Source organism: Zonotrichia albicollis, chromosome 2 (genome assembly GCF_047830755.1).
Source record: "Zonotrichia albicollis isolate bZonAlb1 chromosome 2, bZonAlb1.hap1, whole genome shotgun sequence".
In the NCBI taxonomy this organism is placed as follows: Eukaryota; Metazoa; Chordata; class Aves; order Passeriformes; family Passerellidae; genus Zonotrichia; species Zonotrichia albicollis.
In genome coordinates, this window is record NC_133820.1 from 75,792,637 (window position 1) to 75,815,710 (window position 23,074).

General features: G+C 34.7%; 1 protein-coding gene across 9 annotated transcripts in view; it reads right to left on the minus strand.

The window, feature by feature from the left end:
* Positions 1-4,269: 4,269 nt before the first annotated feature.
* PCDH9 (protocadherin 9) overlaps positions 4,270-23,074 on the minus strand; it is a 689,424-nt gene continuing 670,619 nt past the window's right edge. For 8 of the 9 annotated variants that reach the window (XM_026796702.2, XM_014270977.3, XM_014270979.3 and 5 more), the window contains one exon: positions 4,270-8,806. In XM_026796702.2, coding sequence (XP_026652503.2) covers positions 8,433-8,806 — 374 coding nt within the window. In that variant the 3' untranslated portion in view covers positions 4,270-8,432. The remainder of the gene's footprint in view (positions 8,807-23,074) is intronic. The other variant, XM_074535510.1, reaches the window with a different exon arrangement.

Genomic DNA, 23,074 nt, shown 5'->3' on the forward strand with positions numbered 1-23,074 from the left:
AAAAAGCACAGGACTATGTCATTCCCTATGGTAAATAATACTCCTGAGGAAAAAATATAAACCCCTCCCAAATTAAAAGTATGAACACTGTAAACAGAATTCAAACTTTCTCTTCCCAAAAGAAAACAAACTCTACACTTGAATTAAAAGCCACAAAGTAATACATAAATTTAAAGAAAGCTCTCTTCCTTACACAGTACTAAGATATATGCAGTGCTTGTTACGTAATAATGAAATAGTGACTTGCAATAGAAAAAAGAGAATTCTATTAATGTGATATTGAATTTTGATTTTATGTGACTGGATTTATTTATCCTTACATTGAATTAATTTAAACTTCAGACATAATAATAACCCAGACCTTTCTGTAGAATGTTGCACATGAAAAGAAATTCACCAATTGCTTTACGGCATTACACTGGTATCTTTACCATCTGTGCCCTTTTGTGAGGGCAAAGACAGTCTGGATTTTTTATCTGGAATGTAATTCTTTGTGTAGGGTCTTTTTTCTTTTCTTTCCTGGTTGGTAACACACAATTTCTTGATCATTTAGGCCTACAGATTATTTGCAAATTACCTGCAGATAAAAATTTTACTAGTATTTGATATTAAGAATTTAATAAATTTAATAGTCAAACTCAATCCTCAGTTACTTAAACCCCATGGCATTGCTTGTGATCTCTATATTCATATAGAAAAAAAAAAAAGGAATGGTACAGCTTTGCTACAATTCTGGATACCCCTTTTCCACAAGAAAATTGTATTAAATGCTGTGTACATAAACCTGTGCACATAGGAGGGTCATTTTTTATGGTGCTAGAGAGATATGAAGGCTCAAAACTACTCTCTTCATTGTTACAACAATTTACTGCTTCCCTAATACATGCAGCCTTCTCCTATCCCATTTCTTCCCTGTCTTTCTGCTACACTCTCTCTCCTGCTCTCCACTTAGAGCAATGAGGTCAACAGCCTTCATCTCTATTAGCACCCATAGGAGAAAATGTCAAAAATGTCACATAGCTGCAGAGCCACACACAGACCCCACCTCCAATTCCCTTCCTGTGAAGGAACAGAAAAAGAAGGGAAGGGAAGGGAAGGGAAGGGAAGGGAAGGGAAGGGAAGGGAAGGGAAGGGAAGGGAAGGGAAGGGAAGGGAAGGGAAGGGAAGGGAAGGGAAGGGAAGGGAAGGGAAGGGAAGGGAAGGGAAGGGAAGGGAAGGGAAGGGAAGGGAAGGGAAGGGAAGGGAAGGGTCCTATAGAATATTGCAGTGAGTGAAATGACAGCAGAAGATGAGTTTCCTTTGAACAAAAAGAGCTTTAAATGCCAGTTAAATACTGGCTACTAGCTTTTAAAAATAACCTAGGAAATTCCCATTGAATTTGGTGTATATAAGGTTTTACCAAAACCAGTTCCCAGTTTTGTTAATCCTTTCTGCTATATGAAGGTGAAAGCTATGATACATTAAAAAATGCTGAATAGTGTACCAGATTTCTGACTAAATCATCTGTTCTGTTAAATCAGCTGTTATAATTATTATCCTTAGAGTATAGAGTTTCTCCCTATCTTGTCCAAGACTTATTATTTACCTGAGAAATTAGGAATGTATGTTAACTTCTGATTGCTACAGTGAACGAAACTTAACTACTGTACTATGGATTAATTTTTTATCTGATTTAAAGTACAGATCTCATCTTAATATCACTCGTAGATAAAGGCAAAAACTAATTTCAAAGCTATTGGGGCATTCTGAATTGTATGAAGAAATTTTATCTCAGCTTCCCTTTAAATTTGCACTATGTGTAAAGAGATAGTAAACACATAAAAAGACACATTGATAAAACTCAGTTCACTAATAAATATTGGTTTAGGTATATATTTAGACAAGAAAAGAAACAGTTATAATTCCCGTACAGTACTTACCCATTTTAACATTATCACATGGTTGTACAAACAGGATTATAACAAGCAAAAGAAAGCACTTTATTTAATGAATAAATAATCAAAAGCATTGGTGAGGATAGTCTTAATAATATGCTGCTTCATACAGTTTAAAGTACATCAAACAACAAAATCCATAGTCCCAAAATTCCATTAAATAATACTGAGTAATTATGTGACTGATAATATTTATGTATATATATATAATATATATATATATATATATATGTGTATATAATCATTTCATTATGAGTAATTAAGGTATCTATTTACATGCCATGCAATATTAGAATGTGTTGCAATACCTAGGCACAACAGGTGGACTTAAGAATGGCTGTGGCAAAAAAAAAACCAAAAGAGAAAGAAAGAAAGAACAACAACTTATTTTTGAACATGAGGGACATTACTTTCTTTAAGTCCTTTCTTTTCATAATATACAGTGAGAATTTCAGATACTTTCTGATAGCTAAAAACATCCTCATTTTTGCTATTGCACAGTTAGGTAGAAGTATAAACTGCTACCTAACCATGAGATGCTGCAGTTAGAAAAAGCATTCTTGCTTCAAAACATAGCATATGACACACATGTCTGTGATACTCTTCTCACTGCAGACCCAGTTCTGTGAAATTCTGAGCTGCTGCAGTAAGAGGAGGCTTACTGCTGTGTTCTAAAGAAATTAAGTGCATTCAATGTCTTAAAAAGAGCTGCAGATTATTTGGCAGGATGAGGGTACATGTCAGCACATAAGTTCTATTACTATCCAGCAAAGTGATGTGTCTGCATCAACGTAAAAAACAAAACAAAACAAAACAAAACAGCAACAACAAAAAAGCCAAAACCACCCCCCCACCCAAACTTGTAATTCTTCATTTATTGGCATTTTTTTCAGTTTATAAGTGAACTACATTGTGCTTTAAAAATCTGGAAATGGCACGTTTACCTCTTCTAAAGCATTATATACTGCTCTGCTCTATTGGCCATAATATACTAAAGGACTTGACATTTGTGTTAATGATTATTGTATGGGTCCTGACATTTTTGTTTGTAAGAGGTACAATAAACCCTGAAGGATCAGAGCCTGGCCCTCTATGTTATAATCTTACTTTCAACTCAACTGGTTGAAAACAAAGTATAGAATGGATTCTCATCATTTATATATACATATATATTGCTGAAGTATTTTATAACAGAAGCAGATGTGTTAAATAAAGTATTACATTTTAGAGAACTTAAACTGAAACAAATATTGTATCATGTATCTCATAATATCTCATTGTATCTCATAATTTTTGCAAGTAAGCATCTACCAATGAGAGTCTCTTTTTGGAACAAGAGGAAAAGTCAGAGGTGGTTTTAGATTAGAGGGTAATTATATTTGATGGATGTGTCCACTAAGGGGGTGAGCAATGCAGGTTAATAAAACTAACATTAATTGCATTACAGCTCAACTCTTTGTAGTACACTGAGCTGATTTACACCTCTGGGTTGTGTTGTATCATGTTCTCTGTATATTAAAATGCTTTTCTGTGCTCTAGAGCTCATCACTTTTTTGGAGTTTTTCATCACAGCAGAAATTATTTCAAGCATGTTAATTAATTAAAGTCAAGACTTTGGAACACAGTTCCACAAAAGAAGTGCATTAAATGGGAAAAAAGGAGCTGTGAGTGCTGAGTTGCTTTTACAGTCTTAACTGGCTCATGTGGGGACATGTCCTGTAGAGAACTCTTACTGCTTATTTGTTCATTTTTATGGCAAGGATACATGCCATAAAAAGTTTTATAATCTGAATCAGGTAAATATTTTGTGGTCATAGGGAGTCAAAACTTGTCATTCTGTCTGAAATGGATATGACTCCACTGCTGTGCTCTCATGTCTGTAGCATACTTTTGTAACATACTTTGAGGTACAGACTAAGGCTGCTGGATCCCACCCCTGTGTGTTTTGGGACGCCATAAGTCTATGGCCTGTGGGTCTCCTACTGCCACATTCCATGATTTGCACTATATCTTCTATTTCATCAAAGCAACTAATGTTTCCCTTAGCTTAAAACTTCCCATGATTCAACTTCTGATCAATATTGCAATCTTCTTTTCCCCATTTCTTTGTTTTCTCATGTCAGCTACATTAGTCTTTATCACTCAGGCTCTTTAACACAGATACATATCTCCTGCATTTGTGCCATTTATGTATCCAAAGTTTCCTAAGTTTCTCCATTATTTTACTGTACTCTATGATAAAGTCCTTAAGATTTTTTTCTGATCTTGAATCTTAATAATAACTCATTAAGGTAATAACCACATTAAGCAAGGATTGTGAATATAATTTTCTTTATATATATATTTGTTAAAATTGATGAATACTGCATACTCCTAATTCTACTTCATTTATTTCTTTGTCAGCATTCACACAGTGCTCCACAGAGTTCCAAGTGAACTCCAACAAAGGGCATTGAGTAGGCAATTTATTAACCTATTTCTCTAAGAAAATACAGTATAAGATTTTTCTTTTATATGACCTTATCATGCCGTGGGGCTCAGTCATACCATGATGTGACATTTTCTGCAAGTCAAATCATCTGTTAAGGATCTCAAGAAGGCATCTAATCCATCTGCTCCCTCTGACAAAAAATCCCCATGTATTGTCGTTAGCTATTTTTCCTTTCTATTCCTCAAAGTACCAAGCCCATCTCTAGGCAATCTGTTCTAGTACATCACTACTTAAACCATTAGAAAATGTTTCACAGTTCAAGTCTAAACTCCCTGTTGTTTTTATGGTTTTTTGTTGATTATTTTTAAGTGGTTCTGTCTTTAGTAAGAATTGGCACAGCATCAGAATAAGTAGGACTAAGTAACTATGCCTATGCATACTTTCAATTTTCTGTTTGGACTAAGGGATTTGGTCAGTGACAACAAAAATATGAAAAATGAAAAAAATATCTGGCAAACATTTTTAGCAGCCTTTTAAGTGTGTGCATTACTAAATAAATAAATAAAGGACACTGTCTGAAGGAAAGCAAAAAAGGCAGAGCTCACTTCAGAGAGGCATCTGTAACATGACAGGTTATGAATAATTTTAAGGAATATTTAGCCTCAAAGATAGTAAAATTGAATAGTCACCAATACTCAGCTGTCATCTCTTTGGGTGCAGTGGGATTTTAATTTTTTTTAAAGGTCCTCATCTGAGATATCACAGAATTCCTGAAGGGTTTTTATTTTTTTCTCTTTTTTTCCCTTTTTTTTTTCCTGAGTCTTAGACAATAGTAGTACTACTACTGATTGAGCCAACCAAATGGTTGCAAATGAATGGCACTTACTAAATACATGTTTAGGGCCAAATTTAAAATCTGTGGAAACATCTGGGAAACATTAATTTAGCTTAAATGGAATTAAGATGCAGTTCTTAGTGCTGCAGATATTTCCTTCCTTCCTTCCTTCCTTCCTTCCTTCCTTCCTTCCTTCCTTCCTTCCTTCCTTCCTTCCTTCCTTCCTTCCTTCCTTCCTTCCTTCCTTCCTTCCTTCCCTCCTTCCCTCCTTCCCTCCTTCCCTCCTTCCCTCCTTCCTTCTCTCCTTCCCTCCTGTTTCTTTCTCTCTTGCTCTCTTTTTTCTTTCTTTCTCAACTTTCTATTTCTCCCGTCTTTTTTACTTAATAACCTTTTCAAAGCTGGGTAAGGTCTTAAAATTCTAAAATTGCACAGAATTTGAGAAAATTAGATAAGAAAATTTTCACCTGCCTAGCAATTGAAACCAATTTGTTTTAGCTCCTGCACAGGTTGATAATAGGACAAAGTATTGAAGGTTGGAACAGACTATAGTTCTCTTTTTGCAGCAACAATCACTTATTTTATTTTCTACACATGATAGAAATATTTTCAAATATATTCTGTTTAAAAAGGCATTTGTAATTTAAACCGGTTGGGGCTATTTGAGTTTTCAAATAATTGTTGTATTTTTGGTTTTAATATAGAACTCAGTGCATCTCTGCTTTGAAACTCAGCATGTTCAAAAATAGGTGCTCTTATTGATACATATTTTTCAAGGTTGTTCAGCATTTTCTTTTGTTTTGTTTGTTTTTTTACCTGTGCTGCAACAAAAATTATTATGCAACTACTCAAATTTTCCTTGTAGGAAAGAATTTACTGTATTTTGATATGACTTAATTCTACTTTCAAAAGAAAGATCAAAGTGTGGCAAGTGCTGTACTTCCTATATGCTACTCCTGTACTTTTACAGAGATTCATGCAAGGATGCTAATTCCATATGCCTATGTAGGCCTAACAAATGCAGGCTAGATTCTGTCATCCTTGAACTGAGTAAATAAAACTTTACTCAAGTCAAATAACTAATTTTTAATAAGTGCCTACTTACACAGGAATGCCAGAATATAGCCCTCAGGTTTTATCATTTGCTGTATACTCCAGTCCTACACATATAGATAGATATGAACTTAATGGACCATGGTATGCTTCAAAAAATAACTCAGAAATTCAGAATGAAGCAAAGAAACAAATCAACCAAAAATAACAAAAGGAAAGAGAAATTAGCAGGAATAAAGTCCCTTAGGAATCTGCCCAAGAACTAACACAACACAATCAGAAATTCAGAACATTTATTGCAAAAGCTGAATAACTAAATAATGTTGAACTGGCAAAGCAGTAATAAGGATAACTGGTTAGATATTTATTCTGTCAAAGTCATCAAACACCCCTCACAAACTGACATAAGTACTGCAATAAGCAATGCACCCCTAACCCATTTTTAAGCCTTTTGTACTGTGGAGATAAAAATAAAAGCAAGTTGCTATATACAAAATAATAAAGAAAGAAACAAAAAGATTCTGGTTTTTTGTTAAAAATAAAATCACCTTCAGATTAGCTAAATTTGTTACTTTATGTTACTTTAAGACTGATGTTTCACTGTGGCATAAGTAACTTGCTTTTTTTTCTGTAAGGACTTTTTTGCATGCTATTTATTTGTGTAAATCATCTTTCATGCCTTAACAAAAACCATCTAAAAATGTTTTGGATTTGGATTTGCTTTGCGTGCAACTTAGATCTTACTAACATTAGGAGTCACTCTGCTGATTTGGCTGAGGTGACATGATACTGGTACCTGCCAGGCATTGACCAACTATGATAACAAACAGCTAAACAGCAATAATTAGAGATTTAACCCTTTAGTTCCCCCAACTAGCCTACCAGGAGAATGCTCTGTTACATCATGAAGGCACAACACATTAAATATTCTGTGGCTATGGTCTAAAAACACTCGTGTTACTACAACGTTAACGCAGATGAAGATCAACACAAATGCTGCTGTTTCAGCAATACAAACTGTCTTAGATATAGACACACACCTGCCCAACTGGAAAAACATTATTATTGTATTTTGCTCCTGCAGAATTTCCCCCACGTATTTCAGCTGGGATCAACATCAGCTACCACTCATTAAATGACGGACTATAAGTAATTTGCTCAAGGATCCCAAACAAATAGCCTTCTCCCTTGCCCACCCACCACACATTTAAATATTCTTCTGTTTTGCAATTTCCCTGTTTTATGAACAGAATGGAAATTAAACAAAAAATTGCTACACTTTTAAGCCCTTACACAAGTCCTTTCATTTCTTAATATTAAATTTTAAAAAAATAGAAAAAAAGAAGAAATTCTAACTGAATGCTGGCATCATTTGCTACTACATAGAAAAAAGGGGTTTTTCCTTTTCTACAAACAACCTTTCTTCCTTTTTTCACTTTTTTCACTTTTTTCACTTTTAATACAAGTGGCTTAAGTTTCTTGGAACATTGTGTGTCAGACAGACTACTAACACAGAAACACCATCACTGAAAATAAAAGCAAAACAAGAAAGCAAATGAAAGAAATTAAAAAGCAACTGTAAAACACAGAAATATGCTACAGTATCTTTTCAAGTGAACATTATAAGTACACAAAAATCGTAAGTAATAATTGTTGCTATTTACAAGTATTTGAACGCTGATTGACTTACAAGTGTCCACTAACATTGTTAATAGCACAATAGGTTTAATGTTTACAGCTTCAATTGCTTGCAATATGATCTCAAGTATAACAGTCCCAGCATAGATCAATGACAACAAAAGCACAATTTTCTAACTGGATATGCTTTTCAATCTTTGCAATCCGCTGAGCTTTCGCACTCTCTCACGCTCCAAATGCATCTTCTTTTGTTCATAGCAGCAGTCCAGGGTCAAAAAAACAAAGAAACAAAAAAGTATATTGTCAAACTGGAGAGATCTCTGCAGACTTTAATCATGTCTATTTAACAAAACCACACAACTAGTAGAAACACTCTTTCATGTTGCAGGACATCATACCTTCCACGGTGCTAACATAAAGATATGCATATCTCTGCTAGGTGAAGCATAGTTCTAGAGGTCTACCCAGTACATAAAGCTCTGACACACACATAGTATTAGCAAGTCTAAGTAAGCTAAAGTCATTGGTCCAAAGTAACCATTTCTTATAGCTGGTGCTCCTTTGGACTCTCCACAGATCCTGGGGCCTGTTTATAAGACTTCAAGTTGGCCAAAGGAATGTCAGTGATGTGGTTGCCAGTGTTGAAGTGGCCCTCACTGGAACCATACTGCTTTCGATCATTGAACTGGTTTCTGTTGCTATCTTCTTTCCAGGTCCTGGTCAATGTGTGTCCATTAACTAGTTTGTCCTTCTTAACCCATTCCTTCTGAGGTGCAAAGGTGGAGAGAGGAGACTTTGGCTGTTGGTATGGGCCCAAGCTAGGAGGCATCCAACAGTTGTCTGAGTGACCCAAAACCAGGCATTCTTGAGTACACATCTCTGTAGCTTCAGCTAATCCTCGTGGACCAAGAGGCCCATCTGTAGAAGACAAACAGAAAAAGAAAAAAGGGGGAGAAAGGGGGAAAAAAAAAGACATATTATTAGATTTTGATATTTGTCATTAAACAAATATAAACATATATAAACAAATATGCATACACCTCAGGAGAAAACTGACAATGATCCCAAACCAAATATTGTGCTGGTAAATTCTACATACAATTTCATTCTGTTAGAGATTAGTTGCTTTGTAGGGCATATACTCCCTGTATATGGTACCTGCCTAGTTTCCAGAAGTGGAGAAACTGTTCAATTACCCCTATGCTATTGATCTCGGATCCTACTATGAATAAACTTAACTCCTTTATTCTAAGTCATATCAAAAAAATAGAGCTAGGTAAGTGAAAACGCCCAAGGAAGTAAACTTACCCTTACAGATTCTGAGTGAGAATTAATGCTTTTTAGGGCCTGTTATTTGGATGTATTCTGTTCTGCTTTCAATTCAATTTACTCCTGAAGAACCTTGGTGAATTAACAGCCTACTGCAAACTGAGAAACATCTGTACTATCCAAAACCAACATTGCTCAATGGAATGAGCTGTACACAGGATTATTCTAATATTTACTGCTTTGCAAACACAGCTTGAGGCACAGTTCTAGGTATCTACCCAGTGGATGCACACTCCAATGTATAGTCTCAACAAGTAAGAGACAAGTTAAATTTTCTTGATTTAATATGAAACCAGTTAGCAATTCAAAACATTGCATCAGGAGAGAGAAAAAAATCTGTAACTTTTCTGACCATTCAACACATCTCAGATGCTACACAGATACAACCATAAAAGTCAAGGGAAAAAAATTCTTATATAAATCTGGCACTTTAAAAAGAAATGTTCTCATAATTCTTTGTAAGCTAGAAATATAAGACCACAGGAGACAGAAATGAAGGTTGTTGAAGTACTATGCATATTAAATATCTACATAACTTTTCACACACTGTTGAGGACACAGCGGGCCAGCTGCAGGCCTCTCGCAATCAAGCAGAGGGGTCACCCATGCCTTCAGCAACACTGAATTCCTCTCAGTCTTACTGCATTTTTAAATTACTTAATTTGCTCATCTGCTCAGGCTGGTTGTATAAGGATAGGCAAGCCAGGAAAAAGGCAGAAAAATCACTTTGTCTATTTTTGTTAGATATTTTTCAGTATCTGGGATATTCTTTGCCAGAAGTCATTGCTGTGTTTTAATTTTGAGCAAGAATTTTGAGATGTCTTTTCTTGACTTCAGACTAAATCAATGGGCTAGTAGTGAAAACATTTGAAGAGTTAAGGAGACACATTTCCTTGATTAACCAGCCCAGTGACAGGAAGGAAATTATAGACTGATTTTTGAGAAAGAACATTAGAAAGTAGTCATGAATAGCAAAGTTACTAATCAGAAGAAAAATGTCAGCACTGTATCAGGAGAAAAAAATGCATCTTAATAATAATCTAATTGAGACTCAAAATGATAAGTGAAGACAGTCTAACAAAGATTTTTCTGTTAAAATGCCAAAGAATATTTTTGTTCTCTTGTACTCCATGCATATACAATAAATTACGCTTACTAACATCTTTTTCTGAACACTGAAATTAAATCAATTAATTTAATGGAAGCTCCTATTCATTTCCAACTGCTTTTAAACACAGATATAAAAAAAAAGAAAACATCAGGTGTATTTCCACATGTTATATTAATAATTAGCTAATCTTCTTATCTCTGAGCAACAACTCTTTTTGAATAACTAGAGAATATGGGGTCCTCTGTTGATGTGACAGAATATAATAAGCTATAACAAAATAAGCAATAATAAAAGTTGCTACTGAATTCCCCACATAAGAAAGTGTCCTATTGCTGAAAACTAGAACATGAAAAATGTATAGAATCAATGCTTCCTTCCATTTAAATCAATACAAGGTGATATAATTAAACCAAAATCATTAGGAAAAAAGAAAAATGCAACTGTAAAATAGGATCTAAGCAGAGATTTCAATGAGAACCATGAACCACAATTCTAAAATGAGACCTGAAAGAGAGGTGGTTTTTTTTCTTTTTTTTTCCTATAAAACTCTTGTGATCCTGTATTATGAAGTTCTAAACAAACTGAGGCAGTTACTTAGAGAGAAATAAATTCAAACCAAAACAATTATAAGTAAAAAAAGGACTCACAGTACATTGTTCACTTTTCCAAAAATTAATCCACGTGTTAAAACCTGACTTCTAGTTTTTTTTAGCTGCCAACTAAAGTTCAGTTTTAATTAGTTTTTTTCCCATTTCAGAGAAAAAAAGGTGAGAAGTGGCAGAACTATTTTCAATCTGCCTACTCTCCCAGTAAACTACTATTTTATTGAACAAGAAAGAAAAAAAACGTTTTGCAGACATTAAAACTTTCAAAATAGAAAGAAAACATTTTGCCACAGAATGACACTTTTCAAGAAGGATGGTGCATCTATTCTGCGCTTCCAATATGCAGTGGAACAAAAGAATAACAGGAGACCCTTGAGTATGATAGTTCTGCAGGGGATAAGTTAGTTTTCTGTTTAGTTAAATAAATTTTGAGATAAGACTATAATTTCCATTTAAAATTTAAATGACCAATCAGCTGATTTTACTTAAGAATAAATATACATGCAGCCCTATAAGCTACATGACAAACTCTTTGGAAGAGTTACTTCATGTATTTTGCTTTCTGTAGTAACAGTGGTAGGCAGTTAATGCTGTTCAACTTGGAATGAATTTTAAGCATCCTTTGCTTTAGCCATCTCTAAGCTGATAGACTTTCTGGAGAGCACTGGAATATTCAGATATCTGCTACTACTGTGAGCAGCAGACAGGAATGGGGTAACAATGCTGAGATGATTGCCAGTGCAAGAATTGTTCCTTGGGTGTTTTTCAGTTTAACAAAATACCACTGTCCAACTTAGACCTGGAAAATTAATTGTTGTGTGAGAGTCTTCCCCCGATCAACCTTCCCTGTGCAAAGATGTCAATCAAAGGCAAGACCATGCAGTCCTTATAGCAGCCAATTACAATTTCGATATGGATGTTGGTCACAACAAGTGACAGCTGTAGACAGACTGAGACACTCTCCTTTTAGGAGAGGATTGGGAATCTCAGGGAACACCTGAAGGACACTTCTTTTAGCTGTATAACTGTTCAAACAGCTGTGAGGTATGTTACAGTCTGCACACACCTCTACATTTGCCCGTATGTAAGAATGCCCAGAACTGAGAAGAGGTTCAGACTCCTACTGAAAGGTGTATGCATATTATCCAGTCCTCTGTCTCATGCCTTCCAATCTGTAAAATACAGGGAATATTTACTTGCCTTACTAAAATATTGTGAGGTTTAAGTTAAAAAATGCCTTTCAAGGCTACATCTAATATATAACTTAGAATTATATTTTTATTCACTTTCGGTTTGAGCCATCACAACAGAAAAAGAAATCCACAAAGTGATTTTTTTAGAAATGCAAATTGTTAGAATAATTTTACTCTTAAGCTCCTAAAGGGAATGGTCATGTTTACTTATTGAGGAAAAGGCAGCTTCATTCATAACATGTGTGGTGCCTGCCATAGCTATCTCCAGTTAGGGCCTTTAGATAAACCATAATTACTTGGTAAATATTGTTGCTAATAATGGTGATAATCCTGATTTAGGGGATTCTACAAATTTTCTACAGTAAGATAAAAGAAAAAGATGAAAAGGAAAAAAGAAAGGATCTCACCTACAAAATAAAAAAAAAAAAGACTGTTTTCACAATTAGGTTTTTGAGTTTCTGTTTTGTTTTATTATATTCTCAGTCAAAAAATTTGTTCTTTTCTAAGACTCTTTATCATTCAGGTTGCTATTTAGCAGCATAAAATGTAATGATCATAAGCAATATGATAAGAGAGAGATCTTCTGGGGATAGTGTGACTGAAGAATTGGCTGCTATGTATTGAGAAAGCCATAATGTTGCCTTAATGGTAATTATCTTTCTCCTCCACCACAGCTGAACAATAGTTTTCACCCAATTTTCTGAAGTTGTTTCATTACCACATACAATGACACCACTTAAAAACCTGCTCCTGCTGCTTTAATTTTATAAGTGCATTAATTTGTTTCCTTTCTCTTCACAAGAATGTCACTGCAATTTCTATATCAAGCTTTTCCATGCTGAAGTACTTTATTGATATACGGGGGATTTTTTTTCAAAGTATTTGTTCTCTGAACAATCCATAATCCGTGCGGCTGGTTATCAGTCTTGGCTGCTTGAATATATAACGACACAAGTGCTGATAAAACTGTACAAGCCATCTGTCTCTGGAGTTAAATGTTTTGAAAGCAAACACAAAAGTGCATAACAAACACTCCCTTAAATTGTCTTTGTAAATATTTATATCAGATCTTACCCAAAAATGCTTTTTTGTTGTTATTTTATTCTGTTAATAGCTGTCAAGCAGATGCATGACTTGCCTACTCAAAAGCAGACAGGTGTAAGAAGGAAAATAATGTACACCACTCAAGAGCTGGTCATACCCTAATGCTGGAATTTCTGTGTGGTCTTTTATCTCTTTTTATTATACCCAGAAGCTAAACAGCTATTTCATTGATTAACTTACTGCTGCAATTAGCAACTAGCTTCTGGTGTGATGACCAGCTGCTTTTCAACCTGCTTCTTTAAAACTCTCTTGCTTACAGCCAGAAAATTCATTCTTCATTTCTGAAAGAGTTGAGGCCACAAGATTATTTCCACTTAGTGAGACTTTTTGGTCTCAAGCAAAATGAATAGGCACTCTTTGCCTGAGGGTGCTAACATGAAGTACAGTGGATTTGAACACGGCCACAGTTGTGTTTCAGACAATCATATTTATTTAACTTTTCATATTGCATCTTAAAATGAAAAAGATGAAAAACAGCAACGTTTTCAGCTCTATTTATCTCCAAATACAGAAAGGTTTTGGGGTTTTTCTGAGCTTTCATGGGCCACTTTACTAAATGACCTTCTCTGAGACCTCATGACTTTACAGCCTTCCCCACATATGGAATATTCATGGAACTGAAATGACATTATTCCATTTCACAGAGCTTTTACAACTAGTCACATATTAAACATAAAAACTGGAAAAAAGTTTATAGTTATGAAGATTCTTTTGCCTTTTTTTGCTCTTAAGTATCAAACAAATAAATGGGGAACACTGTTCTTTATTTCTAGTCTGTTAAAAAAATAACTCAAGACCAAAAAATCATACACATGCTGTGTAGGATGTGCTTCCTTGCCATTATTAATTAAAAGAAACATTCAGTGTCTATTAAAAATATATATTTTTAGTGACTTATTCCATGGTCATTCTACCTGGCACAGTGAATTCACATTGCATCCTCAAATTACCTTGTTCAAAGGTCCCTGGATTCCTCCTATCACTGCTGCCAGTTTTGGTAGACTTATCAGTACCACCTTCTACCCTGCTGCTTCTCTCTTGCTTTCCTGGTGTTCCATCCTCTGTACTAAGGTACAGATCAAGAAACCCCTGCTACTCTCTGCTCCCTGTCTTGGCTGAAACCTCTTTCATCAAGGCTGAAATAAATAACACTGTAAGGTCAGCTTATATCTGCATTACTTAGCAGAGATTAGCTGTGAGAATCCTTAATTAGCACAATGAGAGGAGGGGCAGAAAGCAGGGGAAGAAGGGGTGTGTGGGAGGGACTGCCCAGGATACAGAAAAGCAGGAACAAAAGTATTTTCTGAAAAGGCAGGAAAACCTCGCACAGTAAGATTTTCTACATTATTCTGTGAAATAATTAGGTGACCCAGATGGGTTCTATATCATGTACATGACTCTGTACAAAAACTCTGCGTGACTTTGATTCCTTGGGCAGCTAAATTTTGAAGGCAACAATATTCAACTGCTCGAAATTTTGTTTCTAACCAGTTATGTGATGACTGAAGTTTCATCATATCTATATCTTTTCAGAGCTAAGAAAATGAACAAAGTAGAAGTTAAGAAAGTACTCTGCATTTATCTCAAGTTCCTTTCCCCTACACCTTCTCTATCATAAAATTTATAATGAACAGCTGTTCCTTTGTTATATTTTTTTTCTGATGTATTTACTAGAAATTCAATACCATTACTACTTAGAAGGTACACCTCCATCAGTAGTGGCTCTACTGTAAGGATGCTCTTTTTACCTGACCCTACTTTCTGTTCCTATTTCCAACTACTATTTCTGCATTGACATGCACGTACATAAACCTCTCTGCATTTCCATGTGTGCATGGTCAGAAAGTGCACATATAATTCCTGTGTCTGCTAAGCTTGTAAGATACTAGGGGCCAATTTTACTTAGTGCTGCCTAGTCTTTACCAACAAACAGACATATGAACCAGCATGAAGCCTGTGACCATTCTGCAGGCAAGTTGCAACAATCTGAAATCACAAGGACACTCTCCTTGCAACAACAGTGTGGGGAGATGCCACAGGAGGTGTCACAAAGTGCCGTGGTCTGGAGTGGTGCTGAGCTGCAACTGGCAGCTCAAACCTGAATGATTCTTCACTGGTCATACAAATCCAGCTCCATTACTTATCATGGGTTGCATATTGCCTGTATTCGGATCTTTATGCCAATACTTATTTTTCTTTTTTAACTCAACTGGGTGAAACTTTACAATTTATTGTTTTAAAAAAAGGAAGTAAAAAGTGTGTTCACTAGATAATCTAGTGGTTCTTTCTGGTCTAAAAAAATCTATGTGTCAGCAACCATTAACATAAAGCTGCATTTTGTATATGCTTTCACTGACAAATGAAGCCAGTTCTAGCATACCCTTTAGAAATACAGAAGACAAAATAATATCTAGGATTTTTATTCTGACTTAATGCATTCTGTCATTAAAAACAAACAAACAAGTGAATAAACAAACAAACAAAGGCACACAAATGACTGCAATTTGTATTCTTAGCTGAAGTGTCACATTGTGGATGCAGACAGTCACCTTGCAGGAAGAGCAGGAGAAAAGAAATGCAAACAGTATTTGGCAAAAGAAAACCCGTTTGTTAACAAATAAATAAAGATTAAAAGCTTTACCCATCTCTCATACAGATTTCATTCTTTGGGCACAGATGAAAAGTCAACATTTGCAAATGGAGATAGTCCAAATTCAACAATACATGGGCAGCCAGAACAGCAGATTCTCTCCCTGAGAGGATATTGTTATTTAGACAGACTTCATGGCACACAAAGAGCAGACAGCATATCTTTATAAATTTGCAACCATCTTCAGTATGGCATGGAACTCATCCATCTTTTCGTGTGCTCAAGCTACTCCTCTGAAGAATGCTATGTCATCTAATTTTATTTCTTCAAAATTGGCAGTTTTTTCCTGCCATACATTTAATTTTAGCAGGACAATCTAATGCATAAGAACTCCTCAGAGGATCCAAATGAACCTTTTAAATTTGATTGTATCACTTAATGAGACCAGTGTACAAATATTTGGAATAATATTATTTTCAACATTTATCTTTTTCATTATGTAGCTCTTCATTTTGCTGCCTAAAAAAAGTCTTTGTTCCCAAAAGGTGATGATGGATGGTGATAATAAAATATTCATAAAGCATCCCATGGTCACAATAATTTACTATCTTTTTTTCTAACACACCTAAATATTTATGATACTTGATCAAAATATTTTGTTGAATTGATTTACAGGCAACATGCTGAGACAGCACCACTTTTGACATGGTCACATTTTCTGATCTATTAATATGCCCCAAATATGAACCTGCTGTCAGTCTAAAAAAACTGAAGTCTCTATTTGGAAGATTCAGTCAACTATTTAACATAAAATCAAATTTTGGTTAGTAATTTCTATAAATTCTCTTTGAGAAGAGGTAGGATTCAATGTGGAAAAAGGTAGTCAAAACAAGAACTGGCAGAATGTTGTGAAACTGAGCTGAACAATGGTTATTCCTACTCTGCACAGCGTTGTGCTGGTTTTAGATGCCTGGCCATTAACTCATTTAGAGCAGGAAAAAACAAAACCATTCAGGTTGAATTTAATTTCATTTTTTATGATTGTTAAAAAAGGCTAAAAATAATTTGTTTTTCTGATCATTTTCTAACTTACAGTAAAATCCTGACCTCATGACTTGTGATAAATACTTATCCTGGCTCCCGGAGCATGGGCATGGTAACCTGGGATATATTAAAAAAAGGATATTGACTTTATTGAGCAATAACAGAATAAAGGCAAAATTCATAATCAGGATCATCTACATATATATAGGATGAATTGTTCTACTAAATTATATATTATTTTTTGATTTGTATATCTATATATTTTTTATTTTATCTTTTATATGTATTTCTGTCCATTGATAGAAAGTGCACATATAATTCCTGTGTCTAAGGAATACACAGATAAGGAATCTGTGTATTACAACTGGGACTTATTTCCTAAATATTATATTCCTAGCATTAGATTGACCTCTGTAAAGCAGAAAGTGTCAAAATAAACATTTTCATTTAAACATTACTTTGAGGGAAGGGAAGGGAAGGGAAGGGAAGGGAAGGGAAGGGAAGGGAAGGGAAGGGAAGGGAAGGGAAGGGAAGGGAAGGGAAGGGAAAGGAAGGGAAAAAATTATTTTCTCCAAGGAATTCAAGGGGGAAAATCAGACAATATCAAAAAGCTACAAGCTTGTTATACTCAAGAAAGCAGCTCATCTAAGGACAATGAAAATGAGCATTTATGCTATGGTGTTTAAAACACACTGTCAATTAAGAAATATAATTAAGACTATTTTTGTATAAAAGTATAAATTCATTCTGTAATTACATTAATTACAACTATCTCAATAAACATTCAATTTAGGTTGAAATGCATCTTTTAATGAATCCCTATTTCTAAAGTATGCTTCTTGCCACTTGTGTGTTTTTCTATTTTCCTTCAGTACAAAACAGACCCAAGTCAGATTTAGCTTAAACTGAATTTGTTGCAAATTTGTGGCAGATGCCTTATGTGTACATGTTATTATGTAAATAAGTAGTTTAACTGATTTGAAAATACTTTTGAAGTACATTTCTCTTAGCAGAATTTGGACCTAAATCTGGATACTTGTTCTCCTAAGTTAAGCTTCTTGACTCCAAATAATTGCAAAATGTGACAGGAAAAAGTGCTTAAATAACAATAAATTAAGCTTAAATACTAAGCTTGATTATATAGTTGATTTTGTCTTCCATTCTACACAAAAATATATCCTTGATAAATATCACAGGACACAGATGTCAGAGATGTCATTAAACTAATCCAGAGACAAAAGCACCATTTCCTAATTCTGTTTGCATAACAGCATCTCATTGAGATAATTTTGTAAAATTTAGTTCAGTGCCAGTTCAGTTGTCAGAACTGCAGGCATATTACACAGAGAATACTAGAAAGTGATTTCTTTTATTATGCCTGAGCTATACCCATGCTACAATTTCTTCTATTTCTTTAAAAACTATGTTCATTTACATTATTTTTCAGAAGAGATATCCATAACTCTCTTAATGAGCTCATATAGTTTACAGTAAAACTCCCATTAAACAAATGTTCCTGAGTCAAAACACTTGCATTTTATTAAACCATGCCTGAAAATTAACCTGTGCTGCATTTAGTCATTACATTCAATGTACTGAAAATCAATTTGGAAGTAACATCTGTATGCACCGAATACTTTTGGTTAGTCATACAATCCAGTTTGGATGTTTACAAAGAGCTATACTTCCAAGCTTCCAAATCTCATGTGGAAGACTGCAGAAAAAATTATCTTTGTGATTCTGAAGAGGAATCCAAATAATATTTCATATGAATTATGAATCCACATTTAACGGAGGAATCGTTATTTTTTGATAACCTTATTTTTTCTTCTTCCTATTTGATGAAATATCTCAGCAAACGAGCCCTTCTAAACATGTAACACCTCTTTTTTATTATATTTTATTTATTCATGAAAGAATAGCTTTAAAGTAGGCTACTTTAAATTGCATTCAAATCTAAGTACAACATAAAAGGATTGTCGGAAATTAGTGCACAAAATGCACATAGAGTAGGTCTAAACTAACACATTTAAGTGAATATTCTGCATGTCATCTCCAGATGCCTGGATTTTTTTAAAGAGAATATTATAATTTATTTTTATTTTTGAATAGGTTAAAATGGATTAAGCAAAATGTTTGAAGAAAAATTGTTACTATGAGCATAGACCATGAACATTGACACACACAACAAGCTACAAGCTCTTTATATTCTCCTTTATATCTGTACACATTCTGGTTTCTCAAGCATTAAAAAAATAATGGATTCATATGCAAAGAAAAATTTGGGAAGGAACATGCCAAGAAAAACAGTTAGTTTGATTTCCTCAAACCACTGGGTTTTTATAATACCCAAAGACAAAATGGAAGGCTTGCTTACATCCAGAGAATTAATTTTGTTGTTATAAAATGTGGCTAGAAAGAGATATTTCTTGTCCAGTCACATAAGAATCTGAAAATTTCTATGACATGAGAGTTGTGAATACTTGGCCATACACTGCATCTGTTTTCTTGGTTCCAGTTTTAGATGTAAAAGTAAACTGGTTTTATTTTCCACAGGGTAACAATAAATTAAGAAAAAAAAAAACCAAACATGCGGGATATAATCTTGGACTCAAAATTAATGATGTATAATACAGGCTCATCAGTTTCAAGCTTCTGAAAATAATGGGTAGTATGAATACATTTGTGTTTATTGAACTTGTAAAAATAAAAACATATGAAGCAGATGAACAACCTGAGAGAAATGAATTTTTCTTCTTGTATTATAAAACAAACAAACAAACAAACTAAAAGCTGATTTACCAAAATGGGAAAAGCAGTCACTAGATTTAGCTCACTTAACATTTTCATTCATCTCCCTGACAAGAATGGCAGTGCAGATGTTAATTACTGTTCATAGAATATCTTGTCAAAACACCTAAGAATTATTGTTCTGTTAATGACTTTGTCCTGTGCTTGGGTTCAATGGCTGATTTCAGACCAAGAACGCTGAAAAGGATCACTGACACTTGGTTAGGACACCCTGTCTTTCCCTGTAAACACCTGCAAATAATGCATGGCTTTGTGCCAACAATTTAGCTTTGGAAGAGAAACTATTATAAAACTGTATTCATGAGGGAAATAACAGTTAATTTTAAGATGATTATTACCCTTGTATCAAGTGAGTTATTTAATGGCAACTTTGGAGGCAGCAAGTTTTTTAAAAGCAATGTCAAATGCTTAAAATCATGATGAGCTGAGATACCAGAATTCTTTGCTGATAGACAAAAAGATGTATTTCAGGTCAATGTATTTAGTGGGACAGCAGAGACAGGGAGCTGTTTTCCCACACATTCATTGGTCACATACATCCTCCCACTTGAAATAGGTTGGAGTTTTGCTACTGTCCTCATCGGGTGTAAAACTTGGTCTTCTGTCACTACAGAACATAAAATGAATTTTACAGGTAGGCCTGATTTAGGAAAGGATGCACAAAAGGAAACAGATTAATTCCCTTGTGATCTGCAAGCCATTTCTTTAGCATTTAGCTCACCTACATACTATATCAATTCTTCCTTTACAAGTTCCCCAGATCAGGATTCTACTTTTATTCCAAGCTGTCCCTTTATAGTCATGCTTACTGTCTTTTTTTACATGTTTTCAACTCAGTTCTCATCTGTATTCCTGTATTTTTTTTCAAAAAAAAACATTCCTCTCACCATCTTCTCAGATGCCTGGATGACAAATCCTTCTCCTATAAATTTATATCACTGAATGTAGTTAGGAGATTTCACTTTAAATGAGTGATGGGGCATCTTCTTATAATTAATTTAGGTTTAAAACTTAAGGTTATTAAAGACAGAATGCTAGGTAAGGTTGGATTAATTCCAGCCTGTGGTTCAGCTTTAGAAACATTCATCTGGAAGTGTTCAAGAAGCATCTGGATGTGACATTTGGGGATATGGTTTAGAGGGGATTATGGTAGTGCCAGTTTGATGGCTGGAATAAATAATCTTGAATATTTCTTCCAGCCTTGATGGTCCTGTGATCTGAACCAATTATGAGAAAATGTCTTGCATATTTGCTGCTTAAAGGATCAAGGTGGTTGCTACAGAGAAGACAAAGATAGGACTGAAATAAAATTTTAAATGTTTGTGATGTATATACCTACATGGGAATCACAGGTACATGTATTTTCTAATTCCTCCTTTTGATTAACAGATATCCTGTTCATCTTGTCAGTTGGTCTAGTCAGTAAAATATAGTAAATCACCAAACTTAATGTATAGAAATGAATCTGAACAGCTCTTGCAATTATACTGCTTTGATTAAAACTCCCTTAAAAACAATGAGAAGTTATAGCACCCATTATGTACACAGCTTCATTGTAGATAGCTAGATTTGAATCTGGAGCTATGTCTCACCTTTGGCTTTGCCATAACACTTCATCACTTTGATATTTTAATGTGTATACACAGATTAGGAAATGTTCCTTAAACAGTTAATTTTTTTCCTTAAAACTAATTGATGCATCAAAAACCTGAGATTTTTTACTTGCAAAATTAATACCTTTGAGCTGTGTCACTTGTGAGTGGATTCCATCTGGACAGAGCCTCTATTCTACCAAGGCTTTCAGATCATTCTCAAAGCACATGATGAGGCTTTTTTTTTTCTTTTTTTGGCTTTGCTGCATTGTGGTACAAAAATTAGAATGGAATTTCATTTCTGAATTTCACTTTCAGAGTATTTCAGATTTCACTCACCATAGCAGTATGGATTTCTGCAGTATTAAGGGGCCGAAGCTTTAGCTGTAGGACAGTGGGCCAGGCCAACAAAACTGAAAAAGGAACAACTGAAAGTTCCACTAAAGCTAATATAATTTTTGAGTGCAAGGTGAGAGGATAAACCCTTCACAAAAGTTTGAAAAGATTGATTACATTGTAATTTGTCTTTGGTCCCCCATTCAGGCATTAAGTGCTAGCAGTATTCCTGATTATAATGGAAAATTTTGTTCCCTGCTGTGAGGAGAAAAATAGCACTGAAAGCAAAACACACCTGGCAGACACCTTGAATTTGGAACTTTTTATTAAGCACTGCATTTTTTCTTTGTTAATTAATCTATTTCACAGTCTCAGGTAATCACTTTGCAACTTCTCAGTAGCCTGACTTTCAAAGGAACTTAATGCTCTGTCAATTTCTATACCCGTGCTGTCAAAGAGCATGGGAATGACATAAACCTCTTGGTAAATTGTCCAGTGCTGTCTTGCACCTGCCTTTCCTAGAAGGCAGTAGCATTAAAAGCATTCTTTTTTCTGAGTGTAGTGCATTGAGAATGTATTCTCTGTGTCTCTTTGCTTAGTTTTTGTCTTAGCAAACCTTTGGAGTCCTACTATTTCACTGCTAAAAGATGGAGTTAGTGAGATCTCCTTGTTGACAAGGCTGATTAAGTAAGACTGCAACACTTGTTTGCACAAATGCCCCCTCAGCACGGGCTGCAGCAGGCACAGCACCAACTAGAAGCAGTTGCTTAAAGTCTGTTGCATATCACCTAAGTTTCCCTGTCTATGCTTTCCGTACTTTTGTCTGGCACCTGCTGCAGTAAATGGGAGGCATTTACTACAGACAAATGGGTAAAATAAATCGGAGGGAAAATCCACATTCAACACCAGCCCATTTTTTAAAGAAATGATGTACAGAATGAGCGCCACCTATCTGGAGTCTCATAAATACATACCGAAACTTGGAGGGGAGAAAAGCAGGCACAAGTTTCCACAAATCCATAAGAATTGATCTGGAAGAATAAAACAGAACTAAAAGGAAAAGTATAACACCATGACAACTGATAAATGGGGAATTCTGACTCAAATATTTTAAGAATGATAGATAATGGTAAATCATGGTAAATTATTTAATTTTTAGAATCAAAGGAAATTGAGTCAATATCATCTCTCTGGACTTCAGCAGAGCATGTGATGAAGTTCCATATTGTAAATTATTTTAGTTTAGAAAGAATATGGGCTAATGGAACCTGTAGGTTGATTCAAAGAGGGAAGAGATGGAGGTAGAGAGACATCCCACATAATTCAATATCAGAACTAATCCTGAATATTTTCAGTAATGTCCTTAATATAGACTTATAGGGAAAGGGCTGATGCAATGTGTTCTGACTTAAAACTGGAAAGTACTTTCAGTGAAAACCAAGTTATCAGAAGAATTAAAGAAAGAGAAGAA